The sequence below is a fragment of the Tenrec ecaudatus genome, chromosome 10 (genome assembly GCF_050624435.1).
Source record: "Tenrec ecaudatus isolate mTenEca1 chromosome 10, mTenEca1.hap1, whole genome shotgun sequence".
NCBI classification, from domain to species: domain Eukaryota; kingdom Metazoa; phylum Chordata; class Mammalia; order Afrosoricida; family Tenrecidae; genus Tenrec; species Tenrec ecaudatus.
Window position 1 is genome coordinate 145,071,171 of NC_134539.1, and position 19,245 is coordinate 145,090,415.

Here is a 19,245-nt window from a genome sequence, read left to right on the forward strand (position 1 = left end):
CTCACCTCAAACTTCTGCCTGAGCTCTGCGTTCCCTTCTTCGTCGCCTTCCGGAATGGGCACATTGTAGTACTCACCTTCTTCTTGGTTCAGCAACTTGTACCTTTCAAGACATGGGGAGAACAGGGGTAAGGGCGGGGCGGAGCGCAACCTCTAAGGCACTGGATTTGTGGAAGGTGGTGGGCTATGGGGGGCAGGGGGTGGACGAGCCCTAACTCCATTACGTCTTGACGTGAGTTCAAACCCCATTTGGGTTCTTTCTGAACATTAGCCAGCAATGTGGTCCGGATCAATCTGAGAAGGCAGAGAGGGCCCGGATGCCCCCCAGGAAGCGTTGAGTTGTAAGCAGACAGACGACGCCTCTCCGAGGTGGGAGGGGGTGGTAGTTGGATGCATTTAGTTTGGAAGCATTCATGAAGGGGTAGAACCTAACCTGTCAATCAGGTCACAGTCGGCTGCTGATGCCTGTGGGGAGGTGTGGCCTTTCCATAAGGAAGATATAGACCTTCCCCCTCTCTCTCTGCCCTCTGCCTTTCTGAGAGCAGTCAGCGCCCTGGCATGTTCCCACCCACCTTGGATCCACGAGATCCTGTCCCCCCAGCCTGTGATCTCCCGGCATCTCACTTTCCCTTTCTGCATCATCAGCCTGCAGCCACCCCGTGCATCTGAAGAAGATCCTGGCCGGCATCGGACGTATGGACTGACTTGAGTTGGACGGGGCCTTCTTGATATAAGATTGCTTCTTGATATAAAACTCTTCCCTTATACCTTTATGCATGTCACTGGATTTGATTCTCCAACACCCCGGCTGAGCACACGGGGCAAGGGAGAGAGGAGGGTGCAGGACTACTCTCAGGCTTTCCGGGAGGTCTGGGGAACAGGTCTGGGAGTGTCCTTAAAGAATTCCCCAAACTAGATCAAGTTCAAGTTAAAAGTTGGGGTCCTGGTGACTATGACTCAGGGCCATGTGGTTATGAGTCAGACCACTACCACCACCACCACCTAGCCAGGTGGTTGAAGGCCCAGAAACAATCCTGTGGGGGTGGGGGGTGGTGGTAGCATCTGTGATTGTACACAGATTCCGATGGTGCGCCTTCCCCTTCTGCAGTCCGGCTTCCAACAATGACCACTTGACCTGCCACTGGTCACGATTCTGATGATGGCCTTTGTTTTCCATCATCCAGAGTTGGATTCCTTGGACTCCATCTTGACCTCACCTTGATGGTTTCCTTACCCGGATGGCTGTCTTTGTTTTGGGCTTAATAAGAGGGTCTCTGTAGAATATTGAGGGTCTCTGCATTGGGGAGGTCGTCTTTTACCCTAGAACAGCGCACTGTTAAGGTAACCCCACGGGTTCCTTACCTCCTCTCCTTCCACCTCCACTCAAGCTGTTCCGTGAAATGTGTCCCAAGAACGAGATCACAGCTGGATAACTACACAGTCAACACCATCCGGAGACTGGTCTTCTGACTCCGCCCCCCGCCTCCCCAGGAGCTCATGTTCTACAACAATGAAACCTGGGATGACTGAAGCACAGTACACCCAAGGGGCCTCCTTACCATCCACTGGCCGGCATCTTCATCAGCTCCGACACGCCGAAGGACAGTGAGCCCATGAAGTCATTTCTGGTGGTTCGATCCCAGTCCCAGATTTCCACGGACAGTCGTCGATCTTTGTCTGAAGGCTTCAATTTGCTACAAAACACACGCACACACACACGCACACACATCATGTTATCTTGGAGAGACGGCATGCTTATGATACGAGTCTAGATAGGAAAACGGTATACCCACTTCTTTCCCTGGGACCTGGGACCTGCCATGGCTCACAAATACCAGCCCTTCTCCAGGCATCCAAAGCTCCAGCCTAAGAAGTGGAACATTATGGCCCACGAGCAGACCTGGCCCATTGCCTGTGTTTTTTTAAATAAATTTTATTGGAACACAACCATTTATATACATATTGCCCATGATGCTCTGGCATTAGAACAGCAAGAGCCCTGCCACTGCAGCAGAGATTGCATAGCCCATACAATCTAAAATACTTACTATGTGGCCCTCTACAAGAGAGCACAGGCGGCAGAGTGGTTAAGTTCTCATCTCTGAATCCAACGGTCAGTGGTTCTAACCCACCAGCTGCTCAGAGAAGAAAGATGTGGCAGCTCGCTTCCATCAAGATCACGGCCTGAGAAACCCAACTCTGTGCCTACAGGTCACCAGGTGCCAGGACCACCTTGGCGGCAGTGGGCTCCATGGGCTGTGACAAGAAGCAGTGTGCTGGCCACTGTTCTAGGCAATTAGGAACACCCTTTCTGGGCGGGCCTTCAGCGATGGATGGCTTCTTGGACTCGTCAAAAAAGAGGACTCTGCTTGTGCTCAGGGGCAATTAGTGCTTTCTCGCCACCAGCTGGTTTATGTCAACGCCTCTCTCCTTCTTTCCCTTCCACCACCCACCTCTGAGACCCTGGCCCCCCTTCAAGGCTCACATTAAGCACGGCTGCCTCCATTAAGTTTCCCTGATTGAAGGCAAGATGACTCCCCCCATTTCAGGGGAAACAGCACCGTCCATAGTATTCCCATATCCTGTGTTTTAAGATGATGCTCTACATCCCGGCCTTACCCCTCGCAGTGCAGTGGCTTGGGTATGGCTCTTCTAGTCATTGTTTGTGTGTGTGATTCCTGCCACGTGCCCTTTTCCGGCTTGGTCTGGCTAAGAAGGTCTGTATTATGTGATCTGCTCTGAGTGAGTGTCATCGGCTGGGTATAAGGTGGTGCCCTGTCTCAGAAGCAGGGCGTGGGGGGTCTCACAACCAGCAAAAGAGTGGGTCCTTTCTCTCGGCCAGACCTATGGTTCTTGGACCCTGAGCCCATGGCCTGACCTGATGTCACTGGCTTCCAAAGCCTTGGTATGAGGCAGAACCTACAGAAGGATGTATGAATTTTGGATTTTGAAGGCGTCAGCATCCACAACTCTAGAGGCTGTTTACTGCTATCCAAAAGGTCAGCAGCTCAAAACCACCAGCCACTACATTCAGAAGAAAGATGAGGCTTTCTACTCCAGTCAAGAGTTAGTCTTAGGCAAAATAACAATGTATAAATTACAAAGGGCACATGAGGGAGGGGGGAGCGGGGAGGGAGGGGGACAAAAAAGAGGACCTGATGCAAAGGGCTTAAGTGGAGAGCAAATGCTTTGAGAATGATTGGGGTGGGGAATGTATGGATGTGCTTTATACAATTGATGTATGTATATGTATGGATTGTGATAAGAGTTGTATGAGTCCCTAATAAAATGTAAAAAAAGAAAAGGGAAAAAAAAAGAAAGAAAGAAAAGAAAATGATTAGGGCAAAGAATGTACAGATGTGCTTTATACAATTGATGTATGTATATGTATGGACTGTGATAAGAGTTGTATGAGCCCCTAATAAAACGTTTAAAAAAAAAAAAGTTAGTCTTAGGAACTCACAGGACCAGTTCCACCTTGTCCTATGGGGTCGCTCTGAGCTGGCATCACCTGGTTAGCAGTGAGTTTGTTTTTGTTTTTAGCGTGGCCATTGCAGCCAAATGCAGAGCCCTGGGCTGTCAGGGAATACCCTACGGGGAGCCGTGGGCTTGATGTCTGAGCTGACTGATGGAGCGGAAACAGCAGTTTGTGTTCCTACATCAGTATTTCTGCACCCCATTCCCTAGCTCCCCAAAGAACCAGAGTCCCTCAACATACCCCTGCAAACACTTTAATACTACCTGTGTCACCTGACGTGGGCATTTCTGTACGGAGCAGGCAGAGATCATAGTTTGGGCCCATGGTGGTCCCTTGGTAGTAAACCAAGCTGTTGTGTGGTTAGGTATTGTCAAACCAGTTCTGACTCATAATGACCTTGTGCACACCAGGAAACACCGCCTGGCCCGGCAACCTTACATTCGAGTGTGGTGTGAGCCACAATGGTGGGCTCAGATCGAGCTAAGACCCCTCAACCTGGAGGCCAGCCGCAGTAGGGAGGCTGGAGGGATGAAGAGATGTTTGGAGCCAGAAAGATACTCCCTCCTTTGCCTCTCCTAAGGCAGCGTGCCATGGCAAGGTGTGTGGGAAGGTGACCCGACGAGGGCCGCAGACAACTTACAAGGTGAAGGACTCGCCCCACTGGGGGTTCAGCGTGGAGCGGATGGTTTTGGTCTTCTGTTTGCTTTCGTTCTTGGGGTCGGGTATGAGCTTCAGCTTCACGTAAGGATCGGAGAGCCCGTTCGGATCCATAGGGATCAGGTTTTTCGCATCTCGTACTGTGAGGAAAGAGAACAGAACAATATCCTATGTTACCAAAAGATGGTCAGGGGCCCGAGTCAAGGCCGGGAGCTGCCAGGGTGATGTCTGAGGGGGAAGTGGGTGAGAACCAGGAACTGGTGGCACTGGACAGGACAGCTGAGGGTCAAGGCCATGAGGACAGAACCTCACTGCTCCAAGGGTGGTGCTGGGCCCGCTGCCCCTGCGACACCTGGCGAGTGTGAGAAATGCAGACGTGGGGGTGCCAGCCAGGCCTGCTGGAGCAGCCTCGCACAGGAGTCCACAGCTCTTCCTGACCAGGGACATGCGGACCCACCTCTACATTCTTCTCTTGGAATGCTAGTGTCCCACCCAGAGTGTACTGGTGATGGGCAGGCACAGGTAGAACTCTTTATAACCCAAGAAACGTTCAGAGCGGTGGTTTTACAAAATTGTTAGGCGCCTGCAGAGATCATCATGGGGAAGTGGGGTGGGGCGGGGTGTGTGACTTCAAAGAGTTCCTGGGGACACGGAATGGGAAGATCATGGAATCCCTCCACTCTTTGAAGGCCCTCCTCACCCCCAGCAGGATGTGCTACCAAAGCCATGGGACACCTGGGTCCTGCCCCACACTGGGGATGCAACGTTGGAGGAGATGCCAGGCCTGAGGACACGAGGGCAAGGACTAGCCCACAACCTGGCAGCGTCCATAGACCCGAGAAGAACCAACTGTGTGCAAGATCAGCGTCCCCATATCCTCTCTCATTTTCTGCAAGAATTCGATGGGTTTGTTTAATATGAAGAATGAAAAGCAACAAAACTCCATTCTTGGATAAGTTGGCGATGGAGAAGGAGTTGTTTTTTTTTAAAAAAAGATCTAACGTGCCAATTCCCGTTCAAAAAGGGAGCTGGATCCCAGCCCAGCGCTGCAGAAACCAGTGTCCCTGGATATTTCTGGGCAGCATCCTTGACCGTGCTACAGTGCTCCGCAGGTCTGCCCTGGGACCCAGGTCTGCAGTCTCCTCTCATCTCATGAGCCTCGGTCTGGGGGATGCATCTCTGGGGAAGTAGGCCTGCCCTGTGCTACAGGCCCTTTCCTCGTGGAGAGGCTGTTCTTCAACTCAGAGCCTGACCAGAAATACAAAATACTAATTATCACTCCATCTTATAGCTCAAGAGGCCCTGCTCTGAACTTAGCAGATGTCAAGCCCAGTAGCGAGAAAAGGCTGCTGGGTCAGATGATTCCCTGAGAAGGGAAGAGCCCACTTTTGGCAAATACCCATCCAGATAGGGACATCTGATACCATGCAGTAGGTGACACTAGGGCACGGTGTTTTGAGTAAGGCCAGGAGTGAAGGTTCTGGAGGACCTGTTGGCGTGCAGGTTCCTGTGGTCTATGTCTCATCAGCGCAGGGGCCGGGGGCCATGTGACACCCGGGAGCTGGGACGGGACTGGGCATTCAGCTCAAGGAGCCCCTGGGGAGATGATGCATGGGCTCTCGCGCTGACGGACTCTGAGAAGGAAAAGTGAGTGTTGGGCTTGCCTCTGGAGGAGTGCCTGTGGAATGAGCACCCAAGAAAGACAACACCCCCCAAAACTCCAACTCACTGCCATTGTGCCGATGCTGACCCCAACCCAAAGTGACTCCACAGGACAGGGTAGAACTGCCCGTGTGAGTTTCTGAGGCTGTAACTCTTTGTGGGAGTGGAGAGCCCTATCTCTCCGACGGAGCTGCTGGCAGTGGTTTCGAACTGCTGAGCTTGCAGTTATCAGCCCCATGCTAAACTGTTATGCCACTAGGGCCCCTCCCCAGAAAGGACAGGGGCAGTCAAAGGCCCTCTTCTTGAAGTGGGGTGTCCCCAGCGCCAGACTCCCCCTGAAGGTGGCAGCACAGCACAGCGTCCAAACACCCGAGCTCAGGGTCCCTCCACCAGCATCTGCTTGCACTGCCCACCTGGACCACTCTGCCCAGGTTCCAGTCTCACCGCTGTCTTTGCTGGTGTGGAGGTGCCCCTGAGCTGGTTCCAACTCTAAGCGACCCCAGTGAGACAGAATGAAACACTGCCCAGTCTGGCACCACCCTCGCCACAGTGGCTATGTTACGGTCCGCTGTGACAGTGACGACATCAATTCACCTTGGTGAGGATCTTCCTCTTGTTTGCTGCCCCTCCACTTTCCCAAGCCTGAGGTCCTTCTCCAGGGATTGGTCCCTCCTGACAACATGCCCACAGTATGTGAGGCGACGTCTCACCATCCTCATGTGTTTAAAAAGTATTTGTCATCATCTCATTATCACTGCCTCCTCCTCCTCCTCCACACCACCACCACCACCACCACCACCACCACCACCACCACCATCACCACCCTCCTCTCTGGCGCAGGGGGCAGGGGTGTTTCTTCAGAGCAAAGAAACCCTAGGCACCAAAAGGCGATCTGATCAAACCCTGAAATTCCCAGAACCTCAGTTAGGCCAGAGCTCCACAGTTGCTTCTCCAGTCATTCCAAGGGATGTTGCTGGTCAGAGCCATGGAGTTGGCTTTGGCCCACGCGGACCCTGTGCACAGCTGGACGGAACACGGCACGGTCCTGCGCCGCCTTCATGATTGCTTCTGTGCCTGAGCCCAGTGACACAGCCACTGTGTCCCTCCATCTCACGGAAGGCCTTCCTCTTTTCCCACATAGTTTAGGATTAAATGAAAAACAAAAACCAACGGCAAGCAATCTTTGATCCATTTGAAAGAATGAGAAATCCACTCCCCCCTGCTGCTGAGTCAATCCTAGCCGACAGTGACCCCGTAGGGCAGAGTCAGACCGCCCAACAGGGCTGCCCAGGCTGTCCGTCTTCACAGAAGCAGGCTGCCTCGTCTTTCTCCAGGTGAGTGGCTGGCGGGTTTGAACTCCCAGAATTTTCAGTTAGCAGCCAAATGGCTTTACCTTCTGTGACACCAGGGCTTCTTTAAGATAACCTATGCAGTGTGTTTTGAAGAGTCATAAAATAACACCTCCATTAACTCACCACCTCACAGAAGAGCTAGTCATGATCGACACCTCTGTACCTGCTGGTGGCCCTCCCCTCAGTCTCACCTTCCCACCTCCTTGGCAAGCTTCTGACCTCACTCTGAGCTTGCTTCAGCGTACCTGGCTGGGCCCAGGTTGAGGGTATGTGGGGGCACCAGAGAATGTGCCTGGGAACACACCGACTATGCTTTGCCGAGTACACAACCATCTCCCCCGAGCTTGCAGATGGGACTTGCCTCCACGGACCCACAGCAATTATACCATCTGAGAGCTCAGATCTGGATGGCAGCGCTCCAAAGTGCAGTGCCCCAGACCCAAGGGCACCTTGACTGTTGAAGCAACCTGTTTTGATGTAGGACAGAATTCTCTCTCTTCACTGCCTCTTCCCCCTCCCCCCCCCCAGAGCATTCCTTGTTCTCGACTTCTGTAAAAAGGCCATCCAGCAGGACAAAGGCTTGAAACAGGAGGCTTGCTGTCTTCAAAAGTCAACATTGTTCTGTGGACGCTGACTTGGCGTCCAGTCCCCCTCCACCCCTGCCCGGCAGAAAAGCCAAGAGTCAACGAAACCCTGCAAGTCTGCCCAACACTGGGATGGGCAGAGGTGATGCCCCCTGGGACTAGGAGAAAACAGACTTTTCTTTGAAGACATGTGAATGTGGCAAATGCAGAAAACAAGTGGGGTCCAGCTGCAAGCCCCGGGGGCCACTTGGCAGTTCACCGCAGAGCAGCTTAGGCTTCATCCTCATTCAAGTAACAAGTGGCCTCAAACTCAGAACCAGATGTCCACAGCCTCTTTTTCTCCTACAAATGTTCGAAGCCTCTTTGTTTGGTCTGGGAATTACACTAGCTCTTAAAACTTAGCAGGTGTTGTTTCTTAGTAAAGGAGCCTGTGGCATAGTGGATTACGTGTTGGACTGCTAACTACAAAGTCAGTAGTTCAAAACCACCAGCCGCCCCGAGGGAGAAAGATGAGACGTTCTACACCTTTGAAGAGTTACAGCCTGGGAAACCCATAGGAGCCACAGGACAAGTTTTACTCTGTCCTACCGGGCCGCTACTGACCTGATGTCATAGCGTCATTCAGAATTGACCGATGGCAGGGAGTTTGGGGAGCATCTTCTTTCAAGTCATCTTGTTGTTAGGTGCTGTCGAGTCAGTGCTGAGTCTCGGTGACGCATGGGACAGAGGAGGCCTGTGACACAGGGCTTCCTAGGCCGTGAACTTCCTGGGGGCAGACCACCGGGTTTCTCTCCCAAGGATCCACTGGGTAGGTTCGAGCCACCAACGTTTTGGTGAGCAGCCCAGCCTGGCTCCTATCACCAGGGCTCCTCAAGTATGGCACAGATGCATCTCTAATAAAAACACCATCACATACGAGTGTAGATGTCATGGCCCCAAGCCTGATGGACTGTTTTAGTTATAAGACAGCTGCCTTCAAAGTTAAAGTAGAGGTGATGAGTGTGTGCGTGTGCGTGTGCGTGTGCGTGTGCGTGTGCGCGCGCGCGCGCGCGCGAGAGAGAGAGAGAGAGAGAGAGAGAGAGAGAGAGAGAGAGAGAGAGAGAGAGACTGTCTCTCTTGACAATGACTGCTTTGAATGGCTCGTGGTCCTGAGGGTGGAGCCAGATCCCTCCCTGGCTAGTGCCTAGAAAGAATCAAGATGCCGGGGCTGTGAAACCTGAGCTCAAGGTGTGTGTGTGTGTGAGATAGCTTTGGGGGTAACCATTCTACTGGTTGTTAGGCGTTCTACTCACTAGAGGTCTCTGTGGCTGGGTCTCAAGGAGCCCTGGTGGCTGAGGGAGGGTTACAAATTGGGCCGCTAACCACAGGGTCCAGGGTTCTAAACTACCAGCTGCTCCTCTGGAGAAAGAGGAGGCTATTTAGCTTCTGGAAGGATTTCCAGCCTCCGAGCCCACCAGGACAGTGGTACCCGCCCCATAGGGGCACCGTGAGTCGTCAGACGTGACTTCATGGCAGAGTGGGACTCTTTTAGGATGGCTGAGGATCTGGAAAACAGGTTGGTGACTGAGCTGTGCCCATCACGGCTGTGGCACAAAGCTCGGAAGCACCCCCAGTTTGGATGTGATAGCAGTGCCTTCACACTCAGGGATGGGGCTCTGTCCTCCGTAAGTAGGTCTGCCTCTCCCTCCCAGCTTCGCTGCAGATACTGATCTTAGGACAAAGGGCCCCTGGGCAGCTGAGACAGAAGAGGAAATGGCACACCAGGGAAACTGAGCTGGGCCTATCAACATTGAAGAGATTTTAAGACCACAAAACAAATATTGAAACCGGGGCAAACAGCATTCCACAAAACAGCAAGAAAGCAAAGCAAACAATGTTCATTATCCCACAATAATGCTCCAAATGTCAGTGTGGGCATGTGGGTGGGGAGCCTGGGGGGTCAGGGTGGGGCTGGCGGAGCTGTGCTTTTCACGGAGCAAGCATTTTCTAGCTCTACCTGACAGGGGAGGGGAGAGGAACAGGGTGGGGGGAGGCTGGGGCTCCTCCGAAGTCTGGCATGGTGAAAACAGCCTGGATGTGGCTAATGGTGATGGCCGCACTAGCCTGTCGCTGCCCCCAACCCCACTGGACGGGACACTTAACACTGTAGGTGGGGAGGTGCTTCAAAGAGTTGGTGATTTGCTCAAGGCCGGCTGGGTACATATGCAGTACTGTGAGGCAGTGGGGAGGGGGGGATGCCCTCAAGGTCAGACTCTGGGCCCTGAGCTTTAACCCCTCTGAGCATGGCTTCTGCAGTCAGGGACATCTGTTAATGTACAGACTCTTTCTTAAAGGGCCAGGAAGTAAGTATTTTCTCACTTGGGGTCAGGTTGTCTCTGTTCAAGGGAAAGCAGCCATGAGCTGCAGGGAACAAGCGAGCTGGGCTATGTCCCTGTGTTAGACCGGGCAGACAGAGAAACAAATTCATGGACACTCATCTGTGGGTAAGGGAAAACTTTACGTCAAAGAGCAATTGTATATTAAGAAAACATCCCAGCCCAGTCCGATATTAACCCATATGTCTGTCTGATACCAGTCTATAAATTGTGAGATCCTGGAAAAGGGCACCCAGCTTGGAATAGTACAGGATCAGCTAAAAAGAGGAAGATCCTTCAGGAGATGGGCTGCTGCCGGGGCCACCACAGCAGTCTACATGACCTTACTCCTGGCAACGGCCATGAGACGGTCTCAGGGTCAGGCCGTGGTTCTTCTGTGGGGCAGTGGGTCGCTCTGAGTCAGGACCTAGCATCCACCGCGGCAGCAACAGCAGCATCTGCCCGCTCGGCATCACCACGCAGGCACTCACAAGCCCTTGCTATCGCTGCTGGGGCAGGGTTGGCAGTTGTCAGTGGCTACATGCGTGTCTGCCTCTCGGGAACCGCCCAGTGTCCTCCTTTGTCTTCAGCATGTTGTGCTGCGCCCCCCACACCCCTCCAACCCACTGCCCCCTCATTGAAGCCTTCTTTACTTAACACAAGTGCTGCTTCGGAAATAAACATTTGGTGGCTGCAAACCAAAAGGCTGGCAGTTCGAACCCAGCCACCACTCCTCGGAAGAGAGATGGGGCTGTCTGCTCCCTGCAAAGACATGTGGTCTTGGAAACCCTAGACAGGGGGTGTGAATTGGAACGGTCTGTATGGCCGTGAGTCTGGGTTTAAGGTTTGTGTGCGGCTCAGAGAAGCCGATCTACTGGGCAGTGTCCAGCAAGGAGTAGCCCCTGCGTCTCCTGGTCGACTTGGCAGAGCCCTGGACAGCTGAGGACTGGGCCTGTGGAGGAGGCTGCTCCCCTCAGTGCCCGGGGCTGGGCTCGGCCTGCAGGAGCTGGTGGGCTGGCGTATAACTAGGATGGTGTACCAGGGCCCTGCCGCAGGTTCTCCCTGCTCTCCCCAAACACGTGCTCCTGGCTGCGACACGGGCAAGCACACCCTGTTCCCGAGCTTTGTTTTTATCTTGGCTCTTCCGCCGGCAGGCGGGAAGCTGGGCACAGAAGCTGCCAGGTCCCTGCCTGTGCCACCAGCCCGTTTGGTGGCCTCCGAGTGGGAGCCAAGCCTCCATGCAAACTCAGCCGAGGTGGGGACTGGCTGGTGACAGCTTGCTTCCGGAACAGGGCTTGCACGCTCATGCGACATTACGGGGGCAGTCAAGCTGTCTAGCAATAAGGCAAGATTCCAGGATGAGGGGGCCTGACGGGGAGCCTCTGCCCTGGGTGGGACGGCTATAGGTGGTGGTGGGGCTGTGGGCCCCGGGGGTCAACTCAGGCAGGGACTGCAGCAGGCTGGTCCCCTTCCCAACCCTGAGGCACAAAGGTAACCTGAGGAACAAGAACACCCTCACACACTTTGGGGAACAGATTAACCCTAAAATTATCCAGGCCAGTGGTTCCTCATGCCCAGCGCTCTGTGAATCCCATGAGAACAGTGTCGACACCCCCAGGGCATGCAGGGGGTGCTGAAGAGGCTGCCTCTCTCCGAGTCAAGGGGCCACTTCATCCTCATAGCCCTCAGGGGCCTGTTTGTACCGGGGTGGGTGATCCCTGACCTGGTCAGGTATTTGGGGAGAAAGAGGTCTTGGCAATGGACGACAGGAGTGGCTGGGCCTGCACCAGGATGGGAGGTGGAGGTCAGCGTCCAAGCAGGGTTGACCACTTCCCAATGAGTAAGAGTGCGGAAGCCCCAGCACTGACCCACAAGAAAACCAAAAAGGCCAAACTCACTGCCAGCAAGTAGATTCAGACTCAGAACGACCCTCTTGGGCAGGGAAGAACCACCCTTGTGGGTTTCTGAAACGATGACTCTTTACGGGAGTAGAAAGCCTCATTTTTCTCCTGCGGGGTGGCTGGTGGTCTTGAACTGCTGACCTTGCGGTTAGCAGTACAATGTGTCACCACTAGCCCCACAGGAGGTGGAGCTAAACATGACCCAATGTTGACTGGGACCGCTGGTACAGAAGAGAGAGAGCTGCCCCATCGGGCTTCAACTGAGTGCTTCATTGTGGAGAGGTCAACAACAGATCACCAGTTTTACGCTCAGTAATTCATACCTACTTTGTTTCAGCTCATCCATTGTTTTCCCTTCAATGGACCCCCTCTGACTCCCCACTTCCTCCTCGGGTTTCCCATTCCCATCCCTCCTCCTGTCCTACCCTCTGACCTTGCGTGAAGGCTGTCCATTTGATTCTCCATAGGTGCTGATTCTAACACAGCAGTGAGCTCGGTTCTGGGCATGAAGGATGCCGGAGGGCTTGTGTGTGTGTGGGTGCCCTGCCAGTCTCTGTCCGACCGTAAGACCGGCCTCTCTCATGACTTGGACTTCTGTTCCAGGCCTCTCTCCAGCAGACGCGAATGCTGAGTTGTGAGGATGGGTGAGAGCTCGTCCCAGTGATGGTCCCAGAGAGCTTCCCTCATCGCTACCAAGCGAGCGGGTTACCCAGAAAGGACAGCCACACCCTCCATGCACAGACTAGGGCGGAAAGATCCTCCACCAGAGCTTGAGGGACAGTCACAGCGGGGACTCTGTCTCGATGTTCAGACCCTCCACACTCGGACCCACATGCAGCTGGCATGTGGTGGCTGTCTCTCTCAGCCACTGGCTCCATGACGGGTCACTGAGCATGTGGGGCATTTAACGGCGCCCAATCTAGCAGGCAGGGAGGAACCCAGGCGCTGTTGTGGCCACTGGTTGGGCTGTTAACCCTAAGGTCAGTAGTTCGAGACCACCGGAGTGCTCCACCAAGAAAGATGGGGTTTTCTACTCCTAGAGAGTTATAATCTCAGGAACTCCCAGGGAGGAAGTTCTACCCCGTCCTATAGCGTTGCTATGAGTTGGCATCAACTCGACGACAGTGAGTATTTTGGTTTGGATTCTAACAGGTCAGTCCCTATAGGCCTGCAAAGACTCATCCATTGCACACCAACGACTCGTGTTTCGACTTACTGGTGCCATGCTGCAGCTGCCCATAGGCAGCACTGTCTGTTGAGCTGCCCCACCCCACCCCCAGGGTCATTTTCAGCTTGTCATTTTGGGAAACAAATCGCCAGGTCTGTTTTCGGTGGGGCAGCTGGGTGGGAATGAACTGCCAACTTTTGGCTTAGTTGACGAGTCTTTCACCACAGCACCACCAGGGCTCCCGACGCCCAGCCCTTTAGAGCCGATGGCAGGGCGTCTTGGCAGGCACACCCACTGCCCTGGAGCAGACGCTGACTGTCGGTGAGCCTGTAGCACAGGGTGAATTGCTTCTTAGTGTTTCCGGCTTTCAAGCTTATAAACCTTTCTGGGGACTGATAGTCTCAGCTTTCTCCTGTGGTGCTGCTAGTGGGTTCTCACTGCTGGCCCTGCCATTAGCAGCCTGACCCTGCTACCACAGATTCTGACCCCTTGTGATGTCACAGGGCAGAGAAAACTGGTGCTATGGATTCTGAGGCCACACACTACCACGGGGCAGGTTCCGACTCACAGCAGACCCCACAAGGCAGAGCAGAATGGGTCTCAGTGTCTCTGAGGCTGTACATCTTTACGAGAGTGGCCTTGGTCTTTGGCTTCTGGGTTTATGCTACTCGGTCCCCGGATACCACCTGGAGTGTCCCCTCCCCATCTATCTCAGTGCTACATGCCCTTCAACCTGGCCTAGGAGTCTACTATCCCCAGCCTTCCACTACAGTGGTAGCCCAGCCCCCGGTTCCCAGCTCTAGAAACTGACAGATGCTTGAGGGCTAGGTTTCCTCTCCCTAACTGAACACAACTTGAGGACAGAGGCTGCATCCTGTCCTGCCCTCAGCTTCCCCCACTGAGCACAGCCAAAGTCTGCAGGGAACCTTGGAAACAGACCCTTCTTTTGCTTGCAGTACCTACAGTGTCCGCTTGGAGGGGACCTAGGACAATGGAAGATCAGTCAGGCTTTTTCAGTGGGGAACAAGGCTAAGCCCAAAGGCTCTGCACACTTACATAAAGGCTTTGAAGAAAGAGGCTAGGAGACCACAAAGGTGAAAGGACGCATCTTCAGCTTCCAGGAAAAACCTATCAGGAAGGGGCATTTACCTAGGAAACAGTTGTCTGGATTTCGGGGGTGGGGTAGGGCTCTGGGCCAGGCTCGGTACTGTTAGGCTTGTTGATTTGTTGATTCATACCATGTCGGTTAATACAGTCTGTGTTTATGAAGCCCATGTCATTTCACATGCCTTCTTTTGCATGTTAACAAGAAATAACCCAGAACTTTGGAGATACTGTTTCCTTAGTAGCAGCACCCCTCCGCACCCCTCCGTCCCAGGACCATGCAAAGGGTAGGAAGGATGAAATACAATACAACCCTCACCTGCTCAGCTACCACCGCGCATGACCTACAAACAACCCTGGCTTCAGACCCACTGAGAAACTTACACATAAGGACCGTGCAGGGCTGAGATGAAGACGCATCCGGCTTCAGGATCGGAGGAAGGCTTGTGAACAACCTGTGATAAGCAGATGACATGACCTTGCTTGCTAAAAGCGGGGAGGGCTTGAAGCAATGCAGGTGAAGAGCAACGATGGCAGACTTTGGTTGGGATTATAACTCAATGTCAAGAGCACTACAACCCTCACAACTGGAGCAATAGGGAACATCAAGACAAACAGAGAAAAGGTGGCAATTGTCAAGGATTTTGGCTTGCTTACATGCACAATCAATGCCCACGGAAGCAGCAGTCTAGAGATCCAGAGATGCACCGCACTAGGTAAATACGCCGCAAGGGATCTCTTTAAACTATTGAACAGCAAGGATGCTATTTTGAGGACTAAGACACACCTGGCCCGAGCCATAGTGTCTCCCATCGTCTGGCGTGCATGTGAAAACTGGACATTGAGTATGGATGACTGGAGACAAATGATGGTGCTGGCAAAGAATATCGAAAGCACCATGGACTGCCAAGAGAACCAAGACATCTGTCTCGGAACAAGTGCGGCCAGAACGTTCCTGAGAGGCAAGGGTGGCAAGACTTTGTCTCGCCTACTTTGGACAGGTGGTCAGGAGAGACCAGTCCCTGGAGGAGGACATCAGGCTTGGCAAAGCGGAGGGGCAGCGAAAAAGAGGAAGGCCCTCAACGAGACGGACGGACACCGTGGTTGCAGCAATGGGCTCCAACCTAAGCCCACTGTGAGCAGTGTAGATAGGTCGGTGTCTCATTCTGGGGCACAGAGGGTCGAGATGAGCTGGAAGCGCTTTGACAGCACCTCACAACAGAGTCTCCTGAAAAACCCAACCAGAGTCTAACTTCAGTCGCATGGAAACGTCTGCCTTCAGCATTCTGCTTGTGTAAGAGCTAGCTCTGTGGGATCAAAGTGACATCAGCAACTGGGGAGATTAGAGAGGAACTTGAAGAGGCAGTGCCTTCATATGAAAGGGGGGGAGGAACGACTCAAAGGGAGGGTGCATGCCTGCATAATTTGAAGACCATAATTTGTTTCACTGGATTATACAGGTAGAAACGGTTGAATGGGTGTATGTTTTAGCATGTACATTGTCAACAAGGACATAATTACTTACACACACACACACACACACACACACACACACACACACGGGCTTAGGGCTTCAAAGAGTTGGTGGGAAAATTCCAGCATCTTCCAATTCCATTCCATGTCTCCATGAGCTTGGTGAAGGCCCAAGGTAAATACGTCAATTAAAAACACCCTATGTATTGAATGTTCTGTGTCATGGGTGAGACTCACCTGTCTGGTGATCAGAATATACGATTTCTGCCCCAGGGAATTCAGTGGCTACTCACATACCAGGGGCATGACTCAGCCTCGGCTGGTGACAGAGAAATCAGAGAAGTGCAGTAGGAAATGAGAGAAAGCACTCTTGGTCCCTGGCAAAGGATAAATATTTCATGACTTTTTATAGTTCGTGGAAAATAAAAAATTTCTATTTAAAGTTGCATAACCCTGATTTTCGAAAGGAAATGGGATTTGGCTAAGCGAGAAACAATATTCTCTGGGTTATGCCAGATCGCGATGAGATGGTTCTGGGTAAGCAACAGGGGAAGAGACTTATTTTAAGAATCTATTTTTTCCCCTCCCCTTCTGGTAAGAGCAATGTGTAAACACATGTAAATACATAAAAGTAGAGAGGAGAAAATGAAAATTGCCTACACGTTCACAGTCGGAGCGAATCGTGGCTGGCATATTGGGGTAGCTCATCTAGTCTCTTCCCTCGGTGTCTGCACTGAAATATTTATTTTAATAGCATGCACATCACGCTGTGAATCCAGTTTTACATTCTGCCTGTACCACACACACATGTTTAAGGCCTCCCAGTCCTCTTTTGGAATGAGAGATGAGAATTTATCTCATCGTTTTCCAGTTGGGAGGCATCTGGGCAGCTTACATCCTTTCCTCTCACAAGGAAGCTGACCACCGGCCATCATCATGCGGGCACTGTCAGCCGGTGGCCACCCGCGGCTTTTCCCAGGACACACTCTGAAAAGCAGATCAGAGGGCAGTCAGCCATAAGGTTTGATGTGTGTGCAGAAACGCCTCCCCCTAAATTCAACCAAATTAAAACACCTATTTCCCCCCTCCCCCTTTTGGCTTTTCGGCCCTTTGCATTTCTTCTCCTGCGGAGGACTTCTCATTAGTTTCCGAGACAGAAAGAAAGCCTTTTCTACCGAGTCCCAGGAGCCCCTTGGAGGAGACTAGCCGTCTTTTCACGGAGCTGCAGGCCGCCGCCGGAGTTCAGCCCTATGCTCCGGTCTTAACACTCGACCGCCAGCGTTTGCCCATGCCAGGCATATGCACACTTTTTTTTTCTGTTTCAAATAAATCTCACCTGCGGAACTCTAAGTGTTCATGGACCCTGGCAAATATAAACCCGTGGCACAGCGCCCGGCACAAATATATATCTAATAACCCAATTACTGTTATTATCAGTACTAGCGTCATTCCGAAAAAACCCACCTGCCCCGAACATCTGAGACAGGCAGGGCTGGCACTCGGTGGGTGGTGGTACGTAGGTGGGCACCAAAGGGGCCAGCGGAGATTTGGTCTGGCTTCTTCCTTCTGTAAGACTGTGTGCAGCTCAGCATCGGAAAGAACATGGTCTGCTTGGTTCTGGATCGGTCTGGGAACCCAGCTAAACGCATGCCTGCGGCACTGGCCTTTGGAACCGGGAGTGATGGGATAGCCTTGGGGACGTGGCTCAGGGCCACAGGATCCAGGTGACTCTCTGGTCTGGGTTCTCACCAAGAGGCCCTTTAACAGACTCCCCCAGAAAACCCATCATTGACCTGGGAGACTCTTGCACCTCAGCCTTCCATAAGAACTTCCCTCCACCCCCAAGACTCAAAGGCTTAAAAGAGAACATGTTACACCCCTGTGCTCCAGGGAGATATCTCTATTCAGCTCTCCCGGCCCCCAGGGGCCTCCAGTTGTAGGTTGGGCTGCAGGATTCGTACTCCAGCCTCCCGGCTCCCACCCTGGCTCCTGCCAACACCCTTGGAGGAAGGAGGCGAGGGAGGCCGAGGTGAACACGGGGACCGCTTCCCCTGGTTGAGCGGTCTGCTGGGAGCCACTGTTTCTCCTGGAGGCAGGTTAAACTGGAGTAAATCGGTGTGGGGAGGGGCTGGTGGTGGAAGGTATTTCTCCCTAATCCCTCCCCTGGCTCTGAATGCTTCCCCTTCATCTGTGCTTAAAATAGACTGAGCCGAACCGAAAATAACCAAGGAGATTAAATTAAATTAAAGCAGGCCAGGCTCCAAGGCAGTTGCTAATAAAATCATACGCATGCACATCAGTACGGCAGACAAAGACGGAAATGTTTATTGGTGCTCCTTTTTAAAAAATAATTCCCCCTGAAGTAGCTGAACCCTCAAGAGACAGGACCCAGTGAAATCAACCTTCTTCCCATTATCCTCAGAGGAGGGCCTTGGCGCTGCACCCTTGAGGGCTGGTTAGAGTCAGGCTGGGATTAACTCCTGCCAGCTGGGGGTGGGCTGATGGGATAGCAGTTAAGCACTCAGCTACGAACCCAAAGGTCGGCAGTTTGAACCCATCCTCTAGCTCGAAGGGAGCTACAACCTGGTGATCCAATTCCATAACGGTTCCAAAAACTAAAACTCAGCTCGCTGTCGGCAAGGAGTCAATTCTGACTCACGGTATAACTGCCCCTGTGAGTTCCCAGGCGTGTAACTTCTTACACGAGTGGAGAGCCTCATCTTGCTCCTGCCCGGAAAACGCTGGGTGGTGGCTCAAGCCTGCTCCGCAGGGTTGCTGTGAACTGGGATGGGCTTGGTGGCCCGGACAGTGAGCTTGTCTGAGAAGGCCCTCTTTCCTGCTCTGATGGGAGTGTCCAGGCTGGGAACCCAGCATGACTCCGGCTCAAAAGGGCCGGAGCCATCAGTTGGTGGCGCAAGGAGAGGCCAGCCCACCCGACCATCCCTACCAACGCTCTATGGTTCACCTCTACTGGTCACCACAAAGGAGCTCAAAGGTGCAAGTGGGCTGGTGGTTCCGAGGGCCCGTGGTGGCAGGTGTCCTGAAAGTGGTACTGAGGTGCTGTTTCGGATTTTACAACTGGATCGTGGTGGTGGGAGTGGAGTGTGGTGAAAGTGATGGATGTTAGCAAGTTGCACCCTGAAAACGGCTGAAATGGTGCCCATGTGTCATGTGTCAGCACAGGCATAATCATATTTACATCTGTCTGAACGGCAGATGGTCACAAGGCAACCACAATCCCACATGTGGTTAGTGTGTGTGTGTGTGTGTGTGTGTGTGTGTGTGTGTGTGTGTGTGTGAGAGAGAGAGAGAGAGAGAGAGAGAGAGAGAGAGAGAGAGAGAGAGACTGACTCAAGGCTCATAGAGTACTCTGACACATCTAAGGTCACCAGGAGCCAGAATGCTCTCTAAGGGGTTCATGTGGGCAGGGGTTACTACGCCAGTACGTGTGTCCCCAGAGACAGACCAAATACTAAGTCCTCCAGTGCCCTCAGCCCTTCCATCAGTTGTGCC

At 52.9% G+C, this 19,245-nt stretch overlaps 1 protein-coding gene across 1 annotated transcript in view; it reads right to left on the reverse strand.

The window, feature by feature from the left end:
- Positions 1-19,245, reverse strand: part of PRKCA (protein kinase C alpha) — a 390,496-nt gene that overhangs the window by 75,178 nt on the left and 296,073 nt on the right. The window contains exons 6-8 of the mRNA XM_075562118.1: positions 4,118-4,274; positions 1,559-1,693; positions 6-102 (exon numbers count right to left, since the gene is read on the reverse strand). Of these exons, the coding sequence (XP_075418233.1) occupies positions 6-102; positions 1,559-1,693; positions 4,118-4,274 (389 nt within the window). The remainder of the gene's footprint in view (positions 1-5; positions 103-1,558; positions 1,694-4,117; positions 4,275-19,245) is intronic.